The 19513-nt window shown below is 43.3% G+C and overlaps 1 protein-coding gene across 2 annotated transcripts in view; it reads left to right on the top strand.

Moving 5' to 3' along the window:
• Positions 1–7798: 7798 nt before the first annotated feature.
• The window catches only part of CMC1 (C-X9-C motif containing 1), a 57513-nt gene continuing 45798 nt past the window's right edge, over positions 7799–19513 (top strand). Inside the window, exon 1 of one of the 2 annotated variants that reach the window (XM_080933940.1) lies at positions 7799–7924. In XM_080933940.1, coding sequence (XP_080790066.1) covers positions 7906–7924 — 19 coding nt within the window. In that variant the 5' untranslated portion in view covers positions 7799–7905. The remainder of the gene's footprint in view (positions 7925–19513) is intronic. The other variant, XM_080933941.1, reaches the window with a different exon arrangement.

Genomic DNA, 19513 nt, shown 5'->3' with positions numbered 1-19513 from the left:
TAAGTCTCATTTCTCACTACTTAAGCTCTTGACACTGCACATCATCTAGTGAGTCTGAGTTTGCTTTGCACTGGAAAATGCACCCCATTGAGAACTGCTTGGTTCCCAGGGGTGGGAAGCGGCATCAGTGTGCTTGTGAAATGGAAATGAAGTCGAACTTTGGGATGGACAGACCCAAGGGTTCAAACTTAAAAATCAGCTGCAAAGAATAAAGTTTATCGGGACACGTGTCATCTTCTGGTTTGTTAGTGAGTATCTGAAATGACAAATTGTGAGACATCCGGTCTAGGAGACACTGCACTGAACTTCTTATGAAAGTTCGTTGTGAAGACCGTCACCACCAGGTGTAAGGAGTCTCCCTCAAAGCCAATTTCCTGGGCCCAAGCACAATTAAAACTTTTAATTTGAAGCTCGACATCTTGGCATAGCTATTATCACTTGCATCTGTTTTATCAGAACTTGACAGGTTTTCTTTGTTGGTTTTAAGCCTATTTAGCTTATGCAGGCTACAGACAATCATTTATACGGAAACCCAACCTTCGAAGTAAAAGTAGTACGAAAATCCAAGGCATATTTCACCCGGAAAGTAAGCAGAATAGATAATCTTTCAGGGCTAATAATTTCTATAATTGGAATACTGGGATAATTAAGGAAGAGCTGTGTTATTCATCTCTGAAAACCCAGCCTGTGCTGCCCTCTTAGTGGTAAGCTGAGAAGGCTGTCATTAGCAATATTTCACAGATGGGTTGTGTTTGAGTTTTATTTATTTATTTTTCTGCCTAGCCCTTTTCCCCCTTTATGATTTCAGAGTGTACGACAAACATTTTCCAGCAGAAATACAGAACATGGCGTCATGCTTTTTGTCTCCTGCAAGTTGGGTGATGAACTGAAGATGATGGGATAATAAACTGATGCCAGCCAGGAGTTGAGTCCTGGGGAGCCTCAAGGAGAAGGGGTGTCTTAATTGTGGCCCAGAGCACATTCCCCATGGCTGAATAAGCCATAGTTCTAGTGGGCATAGCTACTTTCATAATTCAGGAACCAGTGAGCCAAATTAGATCAGACAAAGTTCTTTGCCCTGTCCTGACAGAATGTAGAAGCCAGGGTGAAAAATGAATGGAAGGCCAGAAAGCATAGTGTAAACTCTAAGACAGAGATATACGTAGGTCAGAGAAGCCTGAGAGGGTGCCAGGTAAGAGCTTGGCAGTAGGGTTCTGTTACTCTGACAAAGACCATGGCCAAAGGCAAATGAAGGAAGACGGGGTTTATTTGATTTTTGAGATTGTGAGAAATCTGATCTAGTAGACAGATTTCAGGTTATAGTTCATTATAGAGGGGAGCCAATGTAGGAACTAAAAGGCAAGAATTTGAAGCAAAAACTTCAGAAACATGCTGTTTACTGGCTTGCTCCCATGCTCCCACTGTCTTACACTGCACAGGCCTTCCTGCCTAGGGATGCCATCACCCACAGTGGGCTGGGCCCTCCTACATTAGTTATAAATCAAGGAAATACCCCCAAGACATACTCACAGGCTAATATGGAGGAAATTCTTCGGTTGAGATTCCCTCTTCCCAAGTATGTCAAAATGACAACAGAGATTAGTTATCGCATACAGAGAGGTGGTCACAGAAGTCTGCTACATGGGTGTGGGTTACAGGGGCTAATGAGTAAGACACCGTTGTTTAGGCTTTCTTGTCAGACCGCCCCCCCAAAAAAAAAAAATCAAAAAGAACTCTGTATGTTAGGTTTGCTTATAGAGCTAGCTGTAAGATGGTTGCTGGTCTTTGCTTCGCTGAGAGAGGCATAACCAAAATTTTCTCTTGGCATTTCTGTTGGTCCCTCTTGTTGACTTGAGTGGAGACTGAGGCCTGGCTGTCTCTCTTGGGTGCTGTCACCGCTGACGACGTCTGCTATCCCGGTTCTGTGGAGCTGGACTGCTGACATATCTGTGACGTGTTTGCCAGTAGACTGAGCTGTCACTACTAACTCAAACTGAACTGTCCATTTCCAGATCACACAGACAGGAGTTGTTCTAAAGAACCTTTTTAAACAGATCCACTTCCTCCATATCCTTTCTTTTCACCTACCTCTGGTGGATTACAAAGGAGGTGAAAGCATTAAAAATCATTATTTAAGAATAGTTTTTAAAAAATTTGTAGTTACAGTTTGCAAACCAGGCTTCCATGTGATTTTCTTGTTCAATGCCTGACTGTTCCTTAAGATCGTCTTTAAATATCAACATCTATCCAAAACCTCCTAATGCTAATTTCTTTCCCTTTTAGGTTCCCGTGTCATCTCCTGTCACACGTTCTAACTATTTATTTGCACATTTGTCTCTGTGACTATGTGAGAACAGTAGACACCCTTAAAGTAAGGGCTTAGTCTTCTTATTGATGATCTGTTGCAATATCCATTTCAACTCAATGGCCAATTTGTTGCATTTTCCTCTTCAACCCAAATAAACCCATCCAATGAAAACGCGGCTCAGTAATTAGGAAAACAAACTGCAGTCTATTTTGGGCAGATTTACCACTACACTCTCTATTCCCCTCCTAAGACATACCTCTCACTCTGTTCCCTTTCAGTTCCCCGTTCTCCTCCTCCCCCGCCCCCTCTCCTCCTCTTCTGTTTCCTCTCCCTTTTCCCACCCCCTCTCCCTGTCTATCATGTATTGCCCTGACATAAATCTACAATACTCCTTTCCCAGGTCTCAGTGCAGTGGTTGGCAAGGGGAAGAAGCCCTCCGATTTGTGGAGAGTCAGATGTTGAGCTCAGGTCATTTGTCCCCTTTCCCAGTAACAGTGACAGGAAATCTGGTCCAGGTCATCAGCTTCACCTTCTCTGCATGACCCAAACTCAGGAGATGTTGTAGGTACAGCTGGCCACTGCACTGATACTTCAGAGTCAGATGAACACAAAAGCTTTGACTACTCACTCTGTTTACCAGGCTTCTGAGCTCCTGTGAGAAACTTTGCAAAGGTCCTTTGCTCGTGTGAGGGGACCTTCGGGAAGACTCATGTTACAGTATAGTGGACTATCATCACTTTCATCTTTTCTTGAGACTCTGGAGACTGAACCCAGAGTCTTGTGGACACTGTTAAAGTTCTCTGCCACTGATTCACACCCCGGCCCCATTAGGATCATTTCTAAAGCTGTGTTTTTCTGTCTGAAATTATGTGTACGTGTCTGAGGGTGTATACACATGAGAGCAGCTGCCAGGGGAGGCGAGAGAGGGCATCAGATTCCCTGATGCTGAACTTACAGGCTGCTATGAGCTGTAAGCCTTGGGTGTTGCAAGTGAACTGGGGTCCTCTGCAAGAACAGCATATGCTGAGCCTCTGCACCATATCTTCACCCATCGTCCTTTCTTTTGAGATAGGGTCTCACTGTGTGGCTCTGGCTGGATGGGAGCTCCCTCTGTAGATCAGTGTGGCCTAGGGCTCACGAAGATCCACCTGTCTCTGCCTCCTGGGTCCTGGGATTCAAGGCACACACCACCTCCTTCTCCTGCTCTTCTTAAAACACGAATTGAAATCTTTGACCCAAGAGAAAACTGTGGTCTCTTTCAAAGGAGGCAACACAGAAAACAAAACAAGAGACAAACAAAGCAAGACCTAGGAAGCTTTCTGCAGAAGAGGTGACTTTGTCCCCCGACCCTGCCCTTCCCCCCCCCCACTTGAACAGAGAGGGCTCACTGCTAGATCTCCGAGAAGATCAGTTTCACAGAATACTGAGTCGAACTTATCAGTGCCTAGATTCTGTCCTGATGGCAGGCTAATGCTGAGTAATTAAACTTAAAAGGGTTAGTACACATATAGTATAATAGTTTTCCAAGTGCAAAAGTAGAAGACATAAAAGATACATTTCACAGTAACAACTGCTCAAAATTAAGAAAGAGACCCAGACACGACTGTCAGGATTTCTAATGGGTCACCTATAAGGCTCAGATGATCCTGGCAGGCTTGTGTTTTAAGTTTGCAGATTAGGAAACTGAGAACCAATCACTGTGAAATGCCACACCGAAAGTCAGAGAAATAGAAACCCTTACCCATTTTACCAGAATAATGAACAAATACATTACTACACGTAAGTTAGAGAAACTAATGTGGAAACCTACTTTATAGGCACCGTAATGAATATTTTGAGATAGTTTAATTGGAATTATTATTCTACACAAGATGCTGCTGCTCCTCCTAGACACTACAGTCAAACAAAAAGCTCAGACCCAGATCATGGGATCTATCCCTTCAAATTGTTGCGGGGTGGGGGGGGGGTTCACGATACTCATGAAACAATACACGCTGTCAACATTCTACTTAGTCACCCACCTGAACTTGGGGGTAAAGCCTATTGCTGAAAATACCATAGACTTTGTCAGAAAAACTTGGAGAAATCAAGCTGGTCCTGACCTGGAAACCTCTTCGATGGCCGGCTTCCCCAGTGCTGCTGGTGTAAGCTGGATGCTGGAGGGAATAAAGTTCTCAGTTCTGAGCCTGTGAACTCACTAAACATGATATACTCATTAGCTAGGGTGTGTTTGCATTATGTGCTCCAGTGTTTGTGCATGAGCATACACACACACACACACACACACACACACACACACCCTGAAAACGACATGAAATAACCTTCAGAAAAGTTTGACTTCAATGCTGTATTTTTTTTTAATTTTTAGACTTCTTATGACAATATGTTCATATACCATCGAGCCCAATGTTTACATTGTAAGCCTCTGGGTTCTTCTGGTATAATCTCATAACTACCCAAGCTGTGCAAGTTCTTTAGTGGGTTTAGAGGTCCTCCTGCTCCATTTCTGCTGTCAGCCCTTGTATGCTCACACCCGTGCAGTTGCTCACATTGTTCCATTCACTGTCCAGTCTTAGCTAGAGTTTCGACTGCTGTGCTAAAACACCATAACCAGAAGCAACTCAGGGAGCAAAAGGGGTTATTGCACCTCACAACTCCTAGGTCATACTCTGAGAAGGGTCCAGGCAGGAACCCACCCAGAGGAAGAAACTGTTCCAGAAGCCGTGGAAGAACACTGCTCCCTGGCTTGATTCTGTACGGCTTGCTCAGTCTGCTTTTTTATACCATCAATGGCATTGCCCCCAGGGGGACTGGGTCCTCTCCTATCAATCGTTAAGAAAATGTCCTACAGACTTGACTACAGGACAATCTTATGGAAGCATTTCTTCAATTAATATTCTCTCCTCTCTGAGGTGTCTGGGTTTGTTTCAGTTGACAATCTCAAGCCAGCACAGCTACTGACCTCTTCTGTGTTCTAGATGTCCTTCAAAACTGTTCACATAGCTAATCTTTTGCTCCAGCTTTTGTAGTGGGATGGCTTAACCTTCTTCTTTGATACCCCGGCCACTATTTTTTGAACCAAGCACAAATTTAACTGATCTCTCATGGCTCTCCCAAACACCCTGTCACCCAAACAGGCCATTCCTTCTGAGAGGTTACTGTGGGGTTGTTAGGTATCAGACATGTTTCAGCTTGAAGGACCATGTTTGTAGATGCTGTAGAAATGCAGTTTCAAATGTCTAGGATGGTATGTTTTCTTTACTCTTTGAACTGTTGTATTGTCCAAGAAATTACCTATCATAATGTGACATCTAGGACATTTTCCTGTTTTGAGTTGACAACTTATTTCTGCTGGGAACAAGCAAAAGAAACTTATTCTAAGTGCTGCTGTCTCAGGGATAACTTGTCCATCTCGCTGGCAGGGGTCACATGCAGCTGACCCTTTCCTTAGTCCCCTTATTACTCTGGGCTCAGACCTAGAGTCTAGGGAAATGAATTAAAGATCTTGAAGCCAGGTGTCCTGTATATGGCCCAGTCTCCAACGGGTACCCCCTCATTTAAGCCATATGTCAAAATACAATTGGATTATACTGTTGCTCTCCCCAGATCCTCCCTCACTTTGTGTTCCCATCCTATAAAAATGTATAACCTCCCTTTGGGGAACTCAGTTCAGATCCCGAACTGACTGCCGCCCTGATCGATCAGAAAATACAGCTTTCATTTATGAGCTTCTGTCTCTAAAGTGAGTTTTTTTGGCTTCCACCCTGAACCCAATACTTTCTTAAGACTTAATTCTTAAGAATGATTTGTATTGTATTAAGAGTTGATTTGTATTGTAAAGAATATAAACGTGTTCCCTCCCCCAAAGCATTCCATTCACTATGAGAATGACATCTGAGAAAGACATTTATGTACCAGGCATCAGGAGAATCGCTCTGCTTTTTATGGTACAGAAAGCTTGGTAGTCAATTTTAGGGAACACTAAAAAATAAAAAAATTCCAAAATATTATTGTTTAGGGTAAGGCGAAAGCAAATGGCAGCTGTTTAGATATATTCTGAAAGGTGGACTGTTTTAGGTAGAAAATACTGATTAATAACATTTCAAGTGATAGTTGCAGCAGAAACTATGTGAGAGGTCCCTCAAAGTTTTTGAGCTGTGTTCTTTCTGTTTCGAGTGTGTTCCTAAGAATGACCTTGGAAATGAATCTGAAGTCCAGAAAAAAAAAAACACCGGAACTTAACATTCAGGTCACAGGTCACTAGGTGTGTCTGCAGGATCCAAGAGAGTGTACTCGGTTCTTAACTGAAACAGACCAAACTTACTCCCTGTATCAAGATATGTTTGGTACTTGTGGTTTGATTACTTGAATGTTGGATGCCCGGCTTCTGTTTTTATAACTCATGCTTCCGCTCCACACTCAGCAGTCAGCTTGAGCTACGCGAACGTCTATGCAGTTCGTTCAACAACAGCAGCAACAACAAAACCTTGTTTTGGTCTTTCTAAAACGTTCACTTCCAGCCAGACAAAAAGGGGACCCAAAGCAGTTTCCGTGTGTGTTTCTTAGCACATTTATAAAACACACAAGGAGAGGAACCGACTTCCTGCCCGGCTGAGTGAAGGTTTAATTCTCCACCTTGGCACCTCAGCCTACACCTGTAATGAGAGCATTATGTCCAAACAGGTCCTTAAATGGGAGCCCTGCTGAGCAGAGACACACTTTCCCTTCGTGCCTGTTCAACTGTGGTTATCTTTTCTGCCAACTGACCAGGCAGACTCAGCAGCAGGGAAGGAGGGACTGCAGGTAGGTGGGGAGGGGATCATTTTGAAAGCCTTAAATTCCTTGCAGGGAAGAGGCAGCTGCTCCATGTTTGGAAAAACATCTGTCCCTGGCCTCCCTCACCATTTTGGAGGCTCGAATTTATTAAATGGAGATCTGATAAAGACTCAGAACTGAAGGATGGTCAGTGAGCAGAAACAGGCCTAAGTACCACCCAGAAAGTTACCTTCGGGCAATTGTTCCTTTTTCTTACATCTGCAGTTCCGTAACAGCACCCAGACTGGACAGTACGCCCAGGGGATGTTCACAAAACAGGTCTCCTGCAGGTGGCTTTTCTCCTGGTCGAGGATAAGAGCTTTATTTTTATTACTTTTCCTCTGGCCCTCAAGACTGAGGCTGAAACCCGACAGGGACAAAGGTACTAACAACTGAATGACCTGGACTTTCAGTACCTTTGAGATAAGAGGCCTAAGCCTCAAATCCCACGTGCTACCTCGAAAAGTCTGGCAATGCACAAACAAGGCGTCCTCTTGGAGGCGCATGCGTAGCCCCGCCCCTTAGGGGGCTTCCCTGAGGAACCCCGCCCACTCTACAGCAGGATTCCCCAGAGGGCAGTCAGGCGCAGGCGTAGAACAAAGCGGAAGTAGGAACAGGGGAGGGGGTGTGGCCTGTTCTCTTCGCAGAGGTCGCGTTCCTGCTCTTCTCCTGCGGGAAGCTGCGGGCGGGTGAGCGGCTGCGCGCGCAGCCCAGCTCAGGCTCCTCCCCTCCCGGCCCCAGAGCCCGCGAGTGGCTGGCTTGCTGCTTCTCCGCCCTCCGAGATGGCGCTGGACCCCGCAGGTACTGCAGTCGTCGTGGTTTTGAGGGCCTAGGCGCGGGTCTCCGCCCGGCATCGTGGGTCAGATGCCCCGAGGATGCGCGGCTTCCGTGGTTAGCACCTCACTCAGCCCGGCGGCTGGGTTTCCAACTCTCCGTGAATGGCCGTCAATCTGCCGCTCGCTGGGGCTCTCTGCTCTAGTTGCTCAGTGAGGAGCGTTGGGTTCCTTGTGTCAACTTGCATTCTCTCTTCATTTCCTTCACCGCCTAGTGTTTGTTTTTTTCTTTCCTCCGTTAGGGCACAGGCTCCTTTTAAACAGTATCGGGTGTGTAGACACCGTTGTCCCAGAAAACTGTCAAGTTTCATACTGGTGCACAGTTTAACATTTTGTTTCCGGTAATCTTCATGCCTTATACGCCCAAGTTCGTCCTTGTAGGTGAGTGTAGCAAAGGCTCCACGACTGACTGGCCAGAGTCATCTTCTTGGAAAGGCTCTCCAAAACATCTTCCGTGTCGTTTTAATTTGCATGGTTCCCATCATTTATGTTTGCAGTCAAGTTCAGATCCTCAGGAAGATTTACAGAAGCGCACTTAACAGTACTTCGCTTAAGTAACCGCGAAGAGACAGAGATGGAAAGGCAGTGAGTCTAGTTGTTAGAGATTTTCAAACCTTTGGAGATGCTGAAGTGGAAGGTCCCATGTGGCCCTCAAATAGGATGGAAACTAGGTACAGCATTCGAATAACTTGTCACTTTATTATCCGGCTAAGTGTGTTCAGTTGTCCCAGAGTAGTATTGGCGTGGTTGGTTCTTTTATCACCATTTTCAGAGTAGGAAGCAGGCTCAGAAAGGTGAATCCGCTGCCTAGAGTCACTCCCCCTAGCTCTCTCTTAGTTGGCTCCTTCATGCCCATCAGATTTGATTTGAAATGTCAGTTCCTCATAGAATTTAGCACTGTCTAAAGCAGACCTCTGTTCATCTACTGCAGCGCTCGGCTTACTTTCTGCCTAACGTAATAAACCAGAGTCTATAAGCATATCTGTATGTATCACATCCTAGCGCAGATCGTGGTGGACTCGGGGACTTCTGTCACTCGAAGCATAAAGCAGTTGTGGAACACTGCTTGATCTGACCAGTTTGAGGCAAGATAATTGGGACTGAACCGTGAAGCAGCCGTAGACCCAGGCTTTGAAGCAGCAACGCTGAGCAATAGTTAGGTGGTAAAACATACCCGGTCTTATTTGGTTTGAGGCGACTACTTTGATTGGAAGGTAGGAGGCGGTAATGAGGAACGGGTAAAGGGAAGTTCAGGGAAAGTACGTATGGTTTTGGTATCTCACGACCTTGAAAATAATACTTAGACAGATGGGGCAGTCAGGGTAGAGCAGTGGAGCTCAACCTTCCTAATGCTGAGAGCCTTTAGCAGTCCCTCATGTGGTGACCCCCAACCGTACAATTATCTTCATTGCTACTTCATGGCTGTAATTTTGCTACTGTTAGGAATCATAATATACATTTTTGGAGATAGAGGTTTGCCGTATGGATGGTGACTCACACGTAAGGACCCACTGGGCTAGAGGCCTGCATGGATCTTTATTTAGACAGATGAGAAAGTGTAAGAAACACTTCATACTTGCTCTCACTGGTTTCTAGTTACTCTTAACCCCCTCGGAATGTGTAGTGTGCTCAAGGCTACATGGCTGTTGTCTGAGAGGACCACGTTTTGTTCCAAACCGCATGGTTTCCTTCTCAGCCTAGGCTGTCAGCCATGCCTTTATTTTAGCACTTTTTGGTAAACTTTTGGGGGGCCAGTATTCATGGTATGTGTTGCTCTGTAACCTAGGAAACAGTAACATAAAGGACAAACAAGGACACCACCCAAAATAGCCTCTTCCTGTTTGTTCACAGACACTAAAAGACGCATTGTAAAGAAAGCAGATTGTGAGGAGAGCTACGTTTGTTAAGCTGGGAGAAGTGGCGTTTGCTTTAAAATGTCAAGGATGAGAAGAAGCTACCATGAAAAGAGCTGGGGGCTGGGACCGTGACCATGGTGGGCAATTAGAGTGGCAAGTGCTCGAAAGAATGTTTCATTGACGGGCAGAGCACAGAGGAGAACCATAAGGAGAAAGGTTGGGAAAGCAGGCTTAGGGCCTTGCATTCTATGTTAAAGCATTTTAATTCTCTTTCCTCTTGATTTTTCTCAAAGTCTGGATCCAACAGTGAGAGGGACTGACTTCGAACTGATGCCTGTACTCTTAGACCCTGACACTGAAGCACTTGTTAGGCTGTTCGGACATGTGGCTCTGCACCATTCCAGTTCTGCCGACTCAGCTCTCCCTAACCGTGTGTGTGTGTGTGTGTGTGTGTGTGTGTGTGTGTGTGTGTCTGTGTGTGTGTGTGTGTGTGTGGGCTAGTCCCTGTTCTGATAGGAGATTCTTTATAACCTTCAGTCATAAGCAGGACCTTTGACCTCAATAATATTGCAAGAGATTGTAGTGTAGCTCACTCTCCTATACTAGGATCTAAGTATATCTTATTTCAACTTATGGTTCTTTGCAAACTCATAATACTTTCTATAAACATTGCAGTTATAGAAATATCTGGCCAAATTTAGTGATTAAAACTTTAAATTTTTTTGTAAAACATGTAACTCACAATCACCTATAAAAACTGATGTTAAGATTCATGCTTGTTAAATATAATTTTCAAAACTATAAAATTATGACTCATGCAAAAAAATGGATACGTGTTGAAGATTTTCTTCAACTCATTAATTAGTGAAGAAACCAGTAAGATACAAAAATTAGTCCAAAAACATTTGAGAAAGTAGAAAGCATAGACAATTTTATAGGTTACACCTATAGATAAGAACTTTAATTTTTGTAGCATGTCCTCTTTGGGGCTATTGCTTTAAAAATTTGTTTCAATTTCTATTTGGTAAGAGTCTTAGAAGTTAGCCCCTGCCCCTAACAGAGGATAAAATACCCAGTAACTGAAAGTATCAAGGAACCACCTGTTTATACCTATTCTGGTATTTGATGAAAAGTTTCTGAATTTCTTATGTTCCCCGGTGACAACTGCAGAGGAACACTATCCACGAGTGCTCCTGCCCACCTCCGCTTTCTCGCCTCCTTAGCAAGGCCAAGGCTTCTCTTCCCTTGTCACTTAGCGCAGCTTCCTCCTTTCCCTTTACTTTCACAAGACGTCTACATCTGTCCGTCCATCCGTCCTTCTGTCTGTGTCTTTCTGCGGCTGTCCTTCCATGGCTATTCTTTTTCCAGGAGAAGCTGGGCCTTGCTAGGGCTGGAGGTGGAAATTGAGATGTGGAGCTTGATGACAGCCCGTGGGTGGTTGGTTGTACTGGCTGGTTTTGTGTCAACGTGACACAAGCTGGAGTTATCACAGAGAAAGAAGCCCCAGTTGAGGAAATGTCATGAGATCCAGCTGTAAGGCATTTTCTCAACTAGTGATCAAGGGGGGAGGGCCCAGCCCATTGTGGGTGGAGCCACCCCTGGGCTGGTAGACCTGGGTTCTATAAGAAAGAAAGCTGAGCAAGGCAGGGGAAGCAAACCAGTAAGTGACATTCCTTCATGGCGTTCTGCATCAGCTCCTGCTTCCTGACCTGCTTGAGTTCCAGTCCTGACTTCCTTTGGTGATGAACAGCAGTGTGGAAGTGTAAGCTGAATAAACCCTTTTCTCCCCAGCTTCTTGGCCATGATACTTTGTGCAGGAATAGAAACCCTGACTAAGACAGTGGTGTTGAGGTGTTTTATGGGAGAAAGCTGCAGTGATAGATTCTGAAGGGTCAGGTTTTTTCCGGTTCCTTTTCTAATGTAGCTACCTATTGGAGTATGTGGTTACTAGTACTTGCATTTACTGGAGACTTACTTTCTGGAAAGTTAGATGTCTGAACATATTTGAAGAGTCTCCCCCCCTTGAGCATTATGTGCTTAATTATGTGAGGTGATAGGCATTGACTGGAAAGTTAACATTTATCATTGTTCTTTTTTGAGGTAAGGTCTTATGTTAACTTTAAGTTAACTATGTAGCTTACACGTGTGCTCCTCTTGTTACTTGTACCTCACCAGGCTGGGATTCCAGACATGTGTGGAGCTGGGATCATGGACTCAGGCCTTTGTGCAACATTCCCAGACTTATCCTGGCTTTATTTGGGGGGGGGCAGGGAGCAGGGTCTTTTGTTGTGCCTAGGCTAGCCTTGAACTCTCTATGTAACCCACACTGCTTTCAGATTTATGCAATCCTCCTTCCTCACCACTAAGGTGTTGGATTCCAGGTGTGCATTATTATTTCATAGTCTCTGTTCCAGAGTGAAAAAAAGTAACTAGTTAGCTTGTGTATTTTGTATATATCTACTCTAGAAGTATATATCTACTCTAGTATATGTATCTAGAAAATACATTGATTTGGTCCCAGTAGATTAACCTGATGGTGTCCAAATGGGTTGCTGTGAAAACTTTAAAGATCTTGGAATACACAGAAGGCACAGAACGAAGACTTGAAATAGAAGCCTGAGCCACGCCAATTGAGGGCTTCCCCTGTGAACACGGTAAATACAGAAGTGTCCATAAACCCTCAAGGACTTTGAATTCTATCCCGAGAGAAGGTGGACCCCAGGGTTCTAGTTACATGTTAACAATTAGAATTCCCCTTGTTTTCTGTTCAGAGTTTTGATTAGATCATATTTATTCACACGTAGCTGATACCGTGTAGGTGATGTATCCTTCTTAGGTATCACATCTGGAGTCACATGGCATGGGATTGTCGTTCTGGGCAGTGGTAATTTTGATCACCTACCAAAAGCTTTCCGTTTCTTTGCTGTTTTCCTCCCTCTTGCAGTTAACACACATTCTGCAGGGAGATCACTGCACTGTGTGAATGTCCACTCCTTAAACATCCCTTGCCTCAGCATCAGTTGGTTCTTAATTATTTACCATTTCCCATGATGGTTATAAAATGGTTTTCCACCGTCAGCATTTCATCTACATTTACTAGGCGAGTGCTGACATTCTTGTAAGAGTGATCCCCTAGTCTCCTAGCATTTACTTAGAGATGCATTATGGGTGTCATTGGTACCCATTGCCAGTGGCTTACAGCTTATCTATGTATGGAATTATGTTTCTTCTCAAACTTGACTATTGTGAGTCTTTTATACCACTTTCTGTGTCCTTGTCCTGGTTTTTGAACATTTCCTTATTTTCTTCACACAAGACACCTAAGTTTTATTCTATGCTGATTTGTAGACTTGTTATTTCTTTGAGCAGCCCTGTTTTTCTTTTCTGATTTAGGAATGATAGAAAGGCAGGTCATGAGGTATAGGTTCCACTTGGATGTTTTGCATGCAGTGCTTTATGTAACTCTTGCTTTTCCTCCCAGCCACTAAAGTCTCAGAAATGACAGCTCTGAGAGTAATTATTTATAAATAAGTGCTTAGGCCTTAGGCTTTGGCTTGCTCTCCGACTAGCTCATAACTAGGTTATCACCCGAGTTCAGCTATGTGGCTGGCTTACTTCATTTTTTTACATCTGTCTCCTCAGTGTTCTGGGGGCGAATCTCTTGAATTTCTGACTATTTCCCAGAATTCTTTCTGATCCCTCTGGATGTCCCACCTCCTATTTTCTGTCTCAGCTCATTGGCCATATACTTTTTTACTTGCAGGTGATGATTATAAGATCCTCTCTGTGGCTTTATTGATGTAGTTCTCTTAGAAAGGGACGTATAAGGGAAGCAGGGAAGGGATGGAGGAAATGGGAAAGTGTGGTTATGGGCAGGTTAGCCTCAGTCTGGTCATTTCCTGTGCACAAAGTTGGATAGTTTGTCCTGGTGGAGAGGCAAGGGGGCTGGACTTAGGAACCATTTTTCAGTTGCTTATTACCACAGGAGTTGGGAGGAAGGCAGCAGCAAGGAGAACTGAGAGCATTGCCTGCTCGTTGACGGCTCTGGGAGGATCGTAGGGGTGAATACACCAACATTTTCTGCTGTGGAGACATACCAGCTCCATCCTTCTTTATCTGAAGCTGTCAGGAATCTTAATTTGGACAGCGATATTCAAATATGTAGGAGTATTTACATAAATACACTATATTTTGTAGTGTATTTCAGGATTGGAGTAAAACACTCTGAGTAACATTGACCTAAGACCTGGAATTGGCCATGAAAGCCTATGTATGTTTTTCTTTCTTTTCATTCTTTTTCATTCTCCGTTGTTCATTTCTTTAAAAAGTTTCATAAGAAGCTTCCCCAATTGTTGTCTCTCTTCAGTCTTTGTAACTGAAATTACCTTCCAAGAATCATATAAAAACGACGTAGACTGTATAGTGTTCCTCTCATTCTAAGTCCAGCTTTTTTTTTTTTTTTTTGAGATATAATATGAAATCTGTAGATGTGATGTGTCTAAAATAATTGGAGATAAAGGAAAATTTGCTGAGTAGTAAACAGTTGGGTTTTTCCATGAATGGCTGGAAAGGCCCAGACAGTAGGCAATGGTCAACCAAGAAGGTACCTGTGTTGTCCTGGGTTATGGACTCTTCATCACATTGGGAAGATGTAGGACCAACTTCTGGTTTAAGGGGTCACCAGCTGTAGGTCATCATGGGAGGTCTGGGGATGAGAGGGAGGAGAAGGGGGCACATCACATAGTTACTAAGGTGTTTTCAAGCCTCAAGTATTTGTGCTGAATCTTCCACATGGATTGCAAGGGGTTTCTGACTCAGCACAGAAAGTTTAGAACAAAACCCTTGTTATTTTTCATTGAACTAAATCAGTACCATTATTTATTGGCATATTTGTGCAAATATATGTTTACTGATGTCAAAAGATGAGAAATACACAGTAAGTGAACCTAATAAAACTGCACTCAGATAAGAACATTAATACACAAATTAAATGCACACAGCCGGGAAAGCTTGTAAAGAACTGGTGCTGTGAGGTTTGGTCTTTTGTGTCTTTTCTTATAATAATTGTTGCTTGGAGTTTTTACAGATCAAAATAAGCACGGTTGAGAGTACAGACTTTCAAATGTTTGTGCTGCAGGATCAGGGAGTTTATCTGTCTCACTCTGTATGTGCCTATAATGTGGTAAGAGGTGTAGTATTAATAGTACATATTCATAACTATGAAGCTTTGAAGCTTTCTTTGCAGTATTTGGTAAGTGGTTACATCGTCTGTTCCCTGATCGCTATGTGGTGAGTTAGACAGTTAAGAAAAAAAAGTCTCTGGACTCAGTAACATAACTCATGCCTTCACCGGCAACCAGCTGTACTTTAGGATCCCTCGGGGAACCTTTAATACCTCTCCACTTCTGGAAGAACTGTCTGATGGAGCCCAAGGACTCCATCTGCCTTCTATGGTGGTTTTTAGGTCTAGCCAGGGTAAGAGTCTAGAGAACCAAAGTCTTTCTTAGTCAGCTCACTCTACCTTAGCAAATACCATAGCCTAGGTGATCCCAGACTAGGTAGGAAACTTGAACCATAGACCTGATATATCTTCTCTTTCTGGATGCTGGGAAGTCCAAGATGCCAGTTGATCCTGACGTTGGTAAGAATCGTCTGCCTTGCTGATAGTTGCTTTATGGCGTTTCCTAAGGTAGAGGGAAGGGCTCTGTATCTTCTTTAGAGCCAGTCCTACCTGATGGTGACATTTAACCTCATCACCATAAAACTATCTCACACTCCCTCTCTCTGTCTGCAAACACCTGTAAACATTTTATTTGAAAGCAGAATATAAGGAATGTCAGAATGAAGGTTCAAAGTTAAGGTGGAATTGGCATGTTGATGGGACTTGGAAATTCCCAACAGACAGTTGAGAATGGGAGCGGAGGACAAGGAGATGGGCAAGCACTGGAGCCTGGGTACTAGCGCTAGCACCTAAAGACAGCCCATGGTGATTCTTGGCAGCACACAACTGGAAGTACACAGATTGTGCAAGGATAACTCAACAATTTGTGAAGATTTCCATATTAAAGAAAGAAAAAACTGACTCTGTGAGAGCACCTTGCAAGGAATCAGAGCAGTTAATCTCCATGTCAGCATTAGTACTTTTTTTCTGGTTCTCCTGCCATTGTTCAGGATGTGTTCTTAAAGTTTGCTTCAGGCTTCTTATGATGAGTTAGTTTTAATATCACTTTGGCAAGTTTTAGTTCTGAAGGTGAACCTTAGCCAGTGTAAGTGGAGGAGAATTGGATACAGGAAGTAGGTGATTGTGGAATGGTATGTGCCTCTTTTTCCACCAAAGGAAAAAAAAAGGTAAATAATTTATCATGGTCCAGTTATTCTGGTCCCTGACTCTGAATGCCACACCAGGAAAGATGTGATCTGAGCATCCGAGCGGAAACTGGACTTGTGACATAAGCCCAGAACCTCTCAGGAATTCCCTGCCCCACTACAGTGCCATACATGCTTTTTACAGAAATCTTATGAAAAATTACAAAATTACAAAAAGGAACAGTGGAGACATGGGCAAAGACACTGAGAAGCTTTCAGAGTTGGGGATAGTCTACTGTTTCCCAGACGTATTTGAGAAAAAGCAAGTCATTTGGGTAGACTATTGTAAAACAGGTCACAGGCAAATTTTTATTCCTTTATCAAGCCTTTCCTTGTCTCTCTGGCTTGATGTCCTTTTTACTGGAAACCAATGGGAAATTTTACTTGCATGAGGCTCTGTTGTAGATAAAGCTTGTGAATCCCTTTAAGGATTCACGGTTTCAGAGGATTGCATTGCAGCATTAGGTCTAAACTAGGTCTCATTACGTAAGGCAGTGTCCGGCTGAGCTATGCTTCTATGGTAACCTCACATTTGTTGAAGTAATGCTGGGGAAAGGGAGCTTCACAGCCGCCAGTCGGCCGTGAGCAGCAGTATGGCCGCCCACAAAGACGGTCATCTGGTGTCTGTTATTGTGGGAGATGGAACCCAGAAGCCAAGCAGAAATAAGCACAGCTACCACACTGATGCATTCTATGTATTTTGTAGAAGCTCTTGTTGGTTGAAATAATTTGTTGCTAACCTAACTTTTAATGTTTCCTCTCTTTGAATGTTTGCTATTTCCTCTAATTGACAAATTGCTTCTCTTGCTTTTTTTTTTTTTACTTTAAAAAATACTCTTCTGTAGGAATCAGAATTATATTTGACTTTGTGATTTAAAAAAAAAAAAGAGATTTAAAGGAAACCTAGAACTTTGACATTTTCAATTTTGCCTGGTCCTAAGATGTTTCTTGAAGCCTTGTCTAAAGGCTGTTTCCAGGCTTTGTTACTACAGGCACTTACATAACCCCACTAGCCAGATCCTTAAGTAGGGCCCTGCTCCCTGCGTGCGATGCTATCATGGGAGATTGGGGACAGTGCAGAGAAGGCTGCTGTGGAGACTCTAGCCCATGTGATCTTGCAGCTCAAGGCAAACAAGAATTATGGAGGACAGAATTCTCTCCTGTTAAGCTCAGGTGTGAAGGAAGGTGCTGTAAGGACCACTGCTGTTTGCTGTCTTGGTCTTCCCAGTTCAAGCCTTTTCCCAAGGCCTTTTCTCACTAAGCACTTAAAAAAATATTTTTATTTTGTTTTCAGCATGAGAATGTAATTTGAGCAGCCTTGCAAGTTTGTGATCATCCATGTTTCTATGGGTGGAGGGTTCTGGTCTGCACTTGTTGAGGAAGTTCTCATTGAGAGCTGTGCTCTTAGGTACTGAGCCTAAGTACTGTGCTGGGACCTTGTCTTTGAATTCCTTAGAAGCTAGTATGTTAGGGACCCAAAGATAGAAAGTATTGTCCTATTAAGCACTCAGCAGAGCTGGGTGGTGGTAGTACTTGACTTTAATCTCTGAGTTTAGGGCCAGCCTGGTAGCTGGGTCTATGAGGTAGTTCCAGGATAGCCAGGGATACACAGAAAAAACAAAACAGAACAACCCACCCAAACCAAATCAAACAAATAAAAACATCGGTCAGCAGATTATTGCAGGCACTTTTCTCGGTCTCCTCTGTAATAAACAGTGGCATGAAAATGTCTCCAGATACAGGTAAGAAAGAGTAGCTTGCAATGTTTATGTATTAATATTATTTTTTAGAGGCCCAAATCTAACTAAGTTAGGAGGTTGGAGAGGAGGCTCAGCAGTTAAGAGCACTTGCAACTCTTGCAAAGAACCCAGGCTCAGCTTCCGGTACTTACGTAATGGTTCACAGTTATCTTTTGCTAACTCCAGTTTTAATGCCCTCTAATGCCCTCTTCTGGCCTTTGTGTACATCAGCTATACATGTTGTACACACACACACACACACACACACACACACACACACAGCACTCAACTCAAACACATGAAATAAAAGTAAATAAAATCTTCTAAAAAGCTAAATTGGTTAAATTAGAATACATTTATTACTGAAAAGGTAGACTTGGCCCTTTATGTGCCATACATATTTCCTAGAAAGATCCTACAGCATTAAGATTTGTTTCACTGATCTCTTGTGGATTCACAGCGACTGCTGCTATCAGTAGCCTTATGATCTAGGAATGCCATATTGCAGGAGCACATGAGCCCCCACGTGAAACCGGAGCTAACAAAGGCAGCCATTGGAAAAGGTGAAAATTGACTTTCAGTTGATGATAGAACTTTGAGAAGTTGGAGATTTGGAAATCTCCCCCCAGTGCTGTTACCCTGATTCTTGTCTTAGTATAAATTTATGTGGCTACATTGTAGCACACTATAAATTTGATAGTTTTTGCAGGCTGTATGCAAATGCATAAGATAGGCATACAATATTAACACTAGGAGATATATTTCTCAGTTTTTACAGTATTTGTAGTATTGATTATAATTAATAATTGATGTGATGGTTTTTATATACTATCAAATGAGAAAAATCTTAGAATTTTACATTTAAAATTATCTTAAATTTAGCTTAAAATTAATTTTTTGAGAATTTCATTCATGAGTATACTGTATTTACATTATTGTTACATCCTCTGTTTCTCCAACTCTAGTGTCCCCCATATCACTCTAGAATTTACAACCCCTTCTAGAATGATTAGTGTTTTACACACACACACACACACACACACACACACACACACACACATGCTATAACCTATAAAAACCCTACCGAATCCAGTTAGCGCTGCCTATATGGATGTGTTTAGGGTTCACCACTGACAGTTGTGTAATCAGTTAGGGTCTCATCCTTGGAAAAAGTGGACTCTCCCTTTCTCAGCAGCCATTGACTTTATCTAGGGGCAGGGCTTTGTGAAATTTCCCTTTATCCGTGTTTATATGCCAGCCTGTGTGGTCTTAACAGGTCTTGTGCAGTCGGCCATGTTGTTGAGCGTTCACGGGAGCAGCACTCCTGTCCTGTCCTGAAGAAAGTGTCTGTAGCAGGTGTCGTGGTCCTCTGGCTCTTACGGTCCTTCTACCGTCTCTTCCTTCATGCTCCCCGAGGCTTCTGTGTAGGGGTTTTGATTTAGATGTGCCCATTGTGGCTGTACAGCCATGGCCACATGTTCTCTGCATTTGCCCTGTATCTCTGTAGTAGTCTCTCTGCTGTAAAACAATTGCTTCCTGATGAGGGTGAGAGCTGCATTGGAGGAGAGAGCAAGTGTGGGTAATGCATTATTTTCT

Source organism: Micromys minutus, assembly GCF_963924665.1.
Source record: "Micromys minutus genome assembly, chromosome: 21".
NCBI classification, from domain to species: Eukaryota; Metazoa; Chordata; class Mammalia; order Rodentia; family Muridae; genus Micromys; species Micromys minutus.
This window is presented reverse-complemented; position numbering and strand designations above follow the sequence as displayed.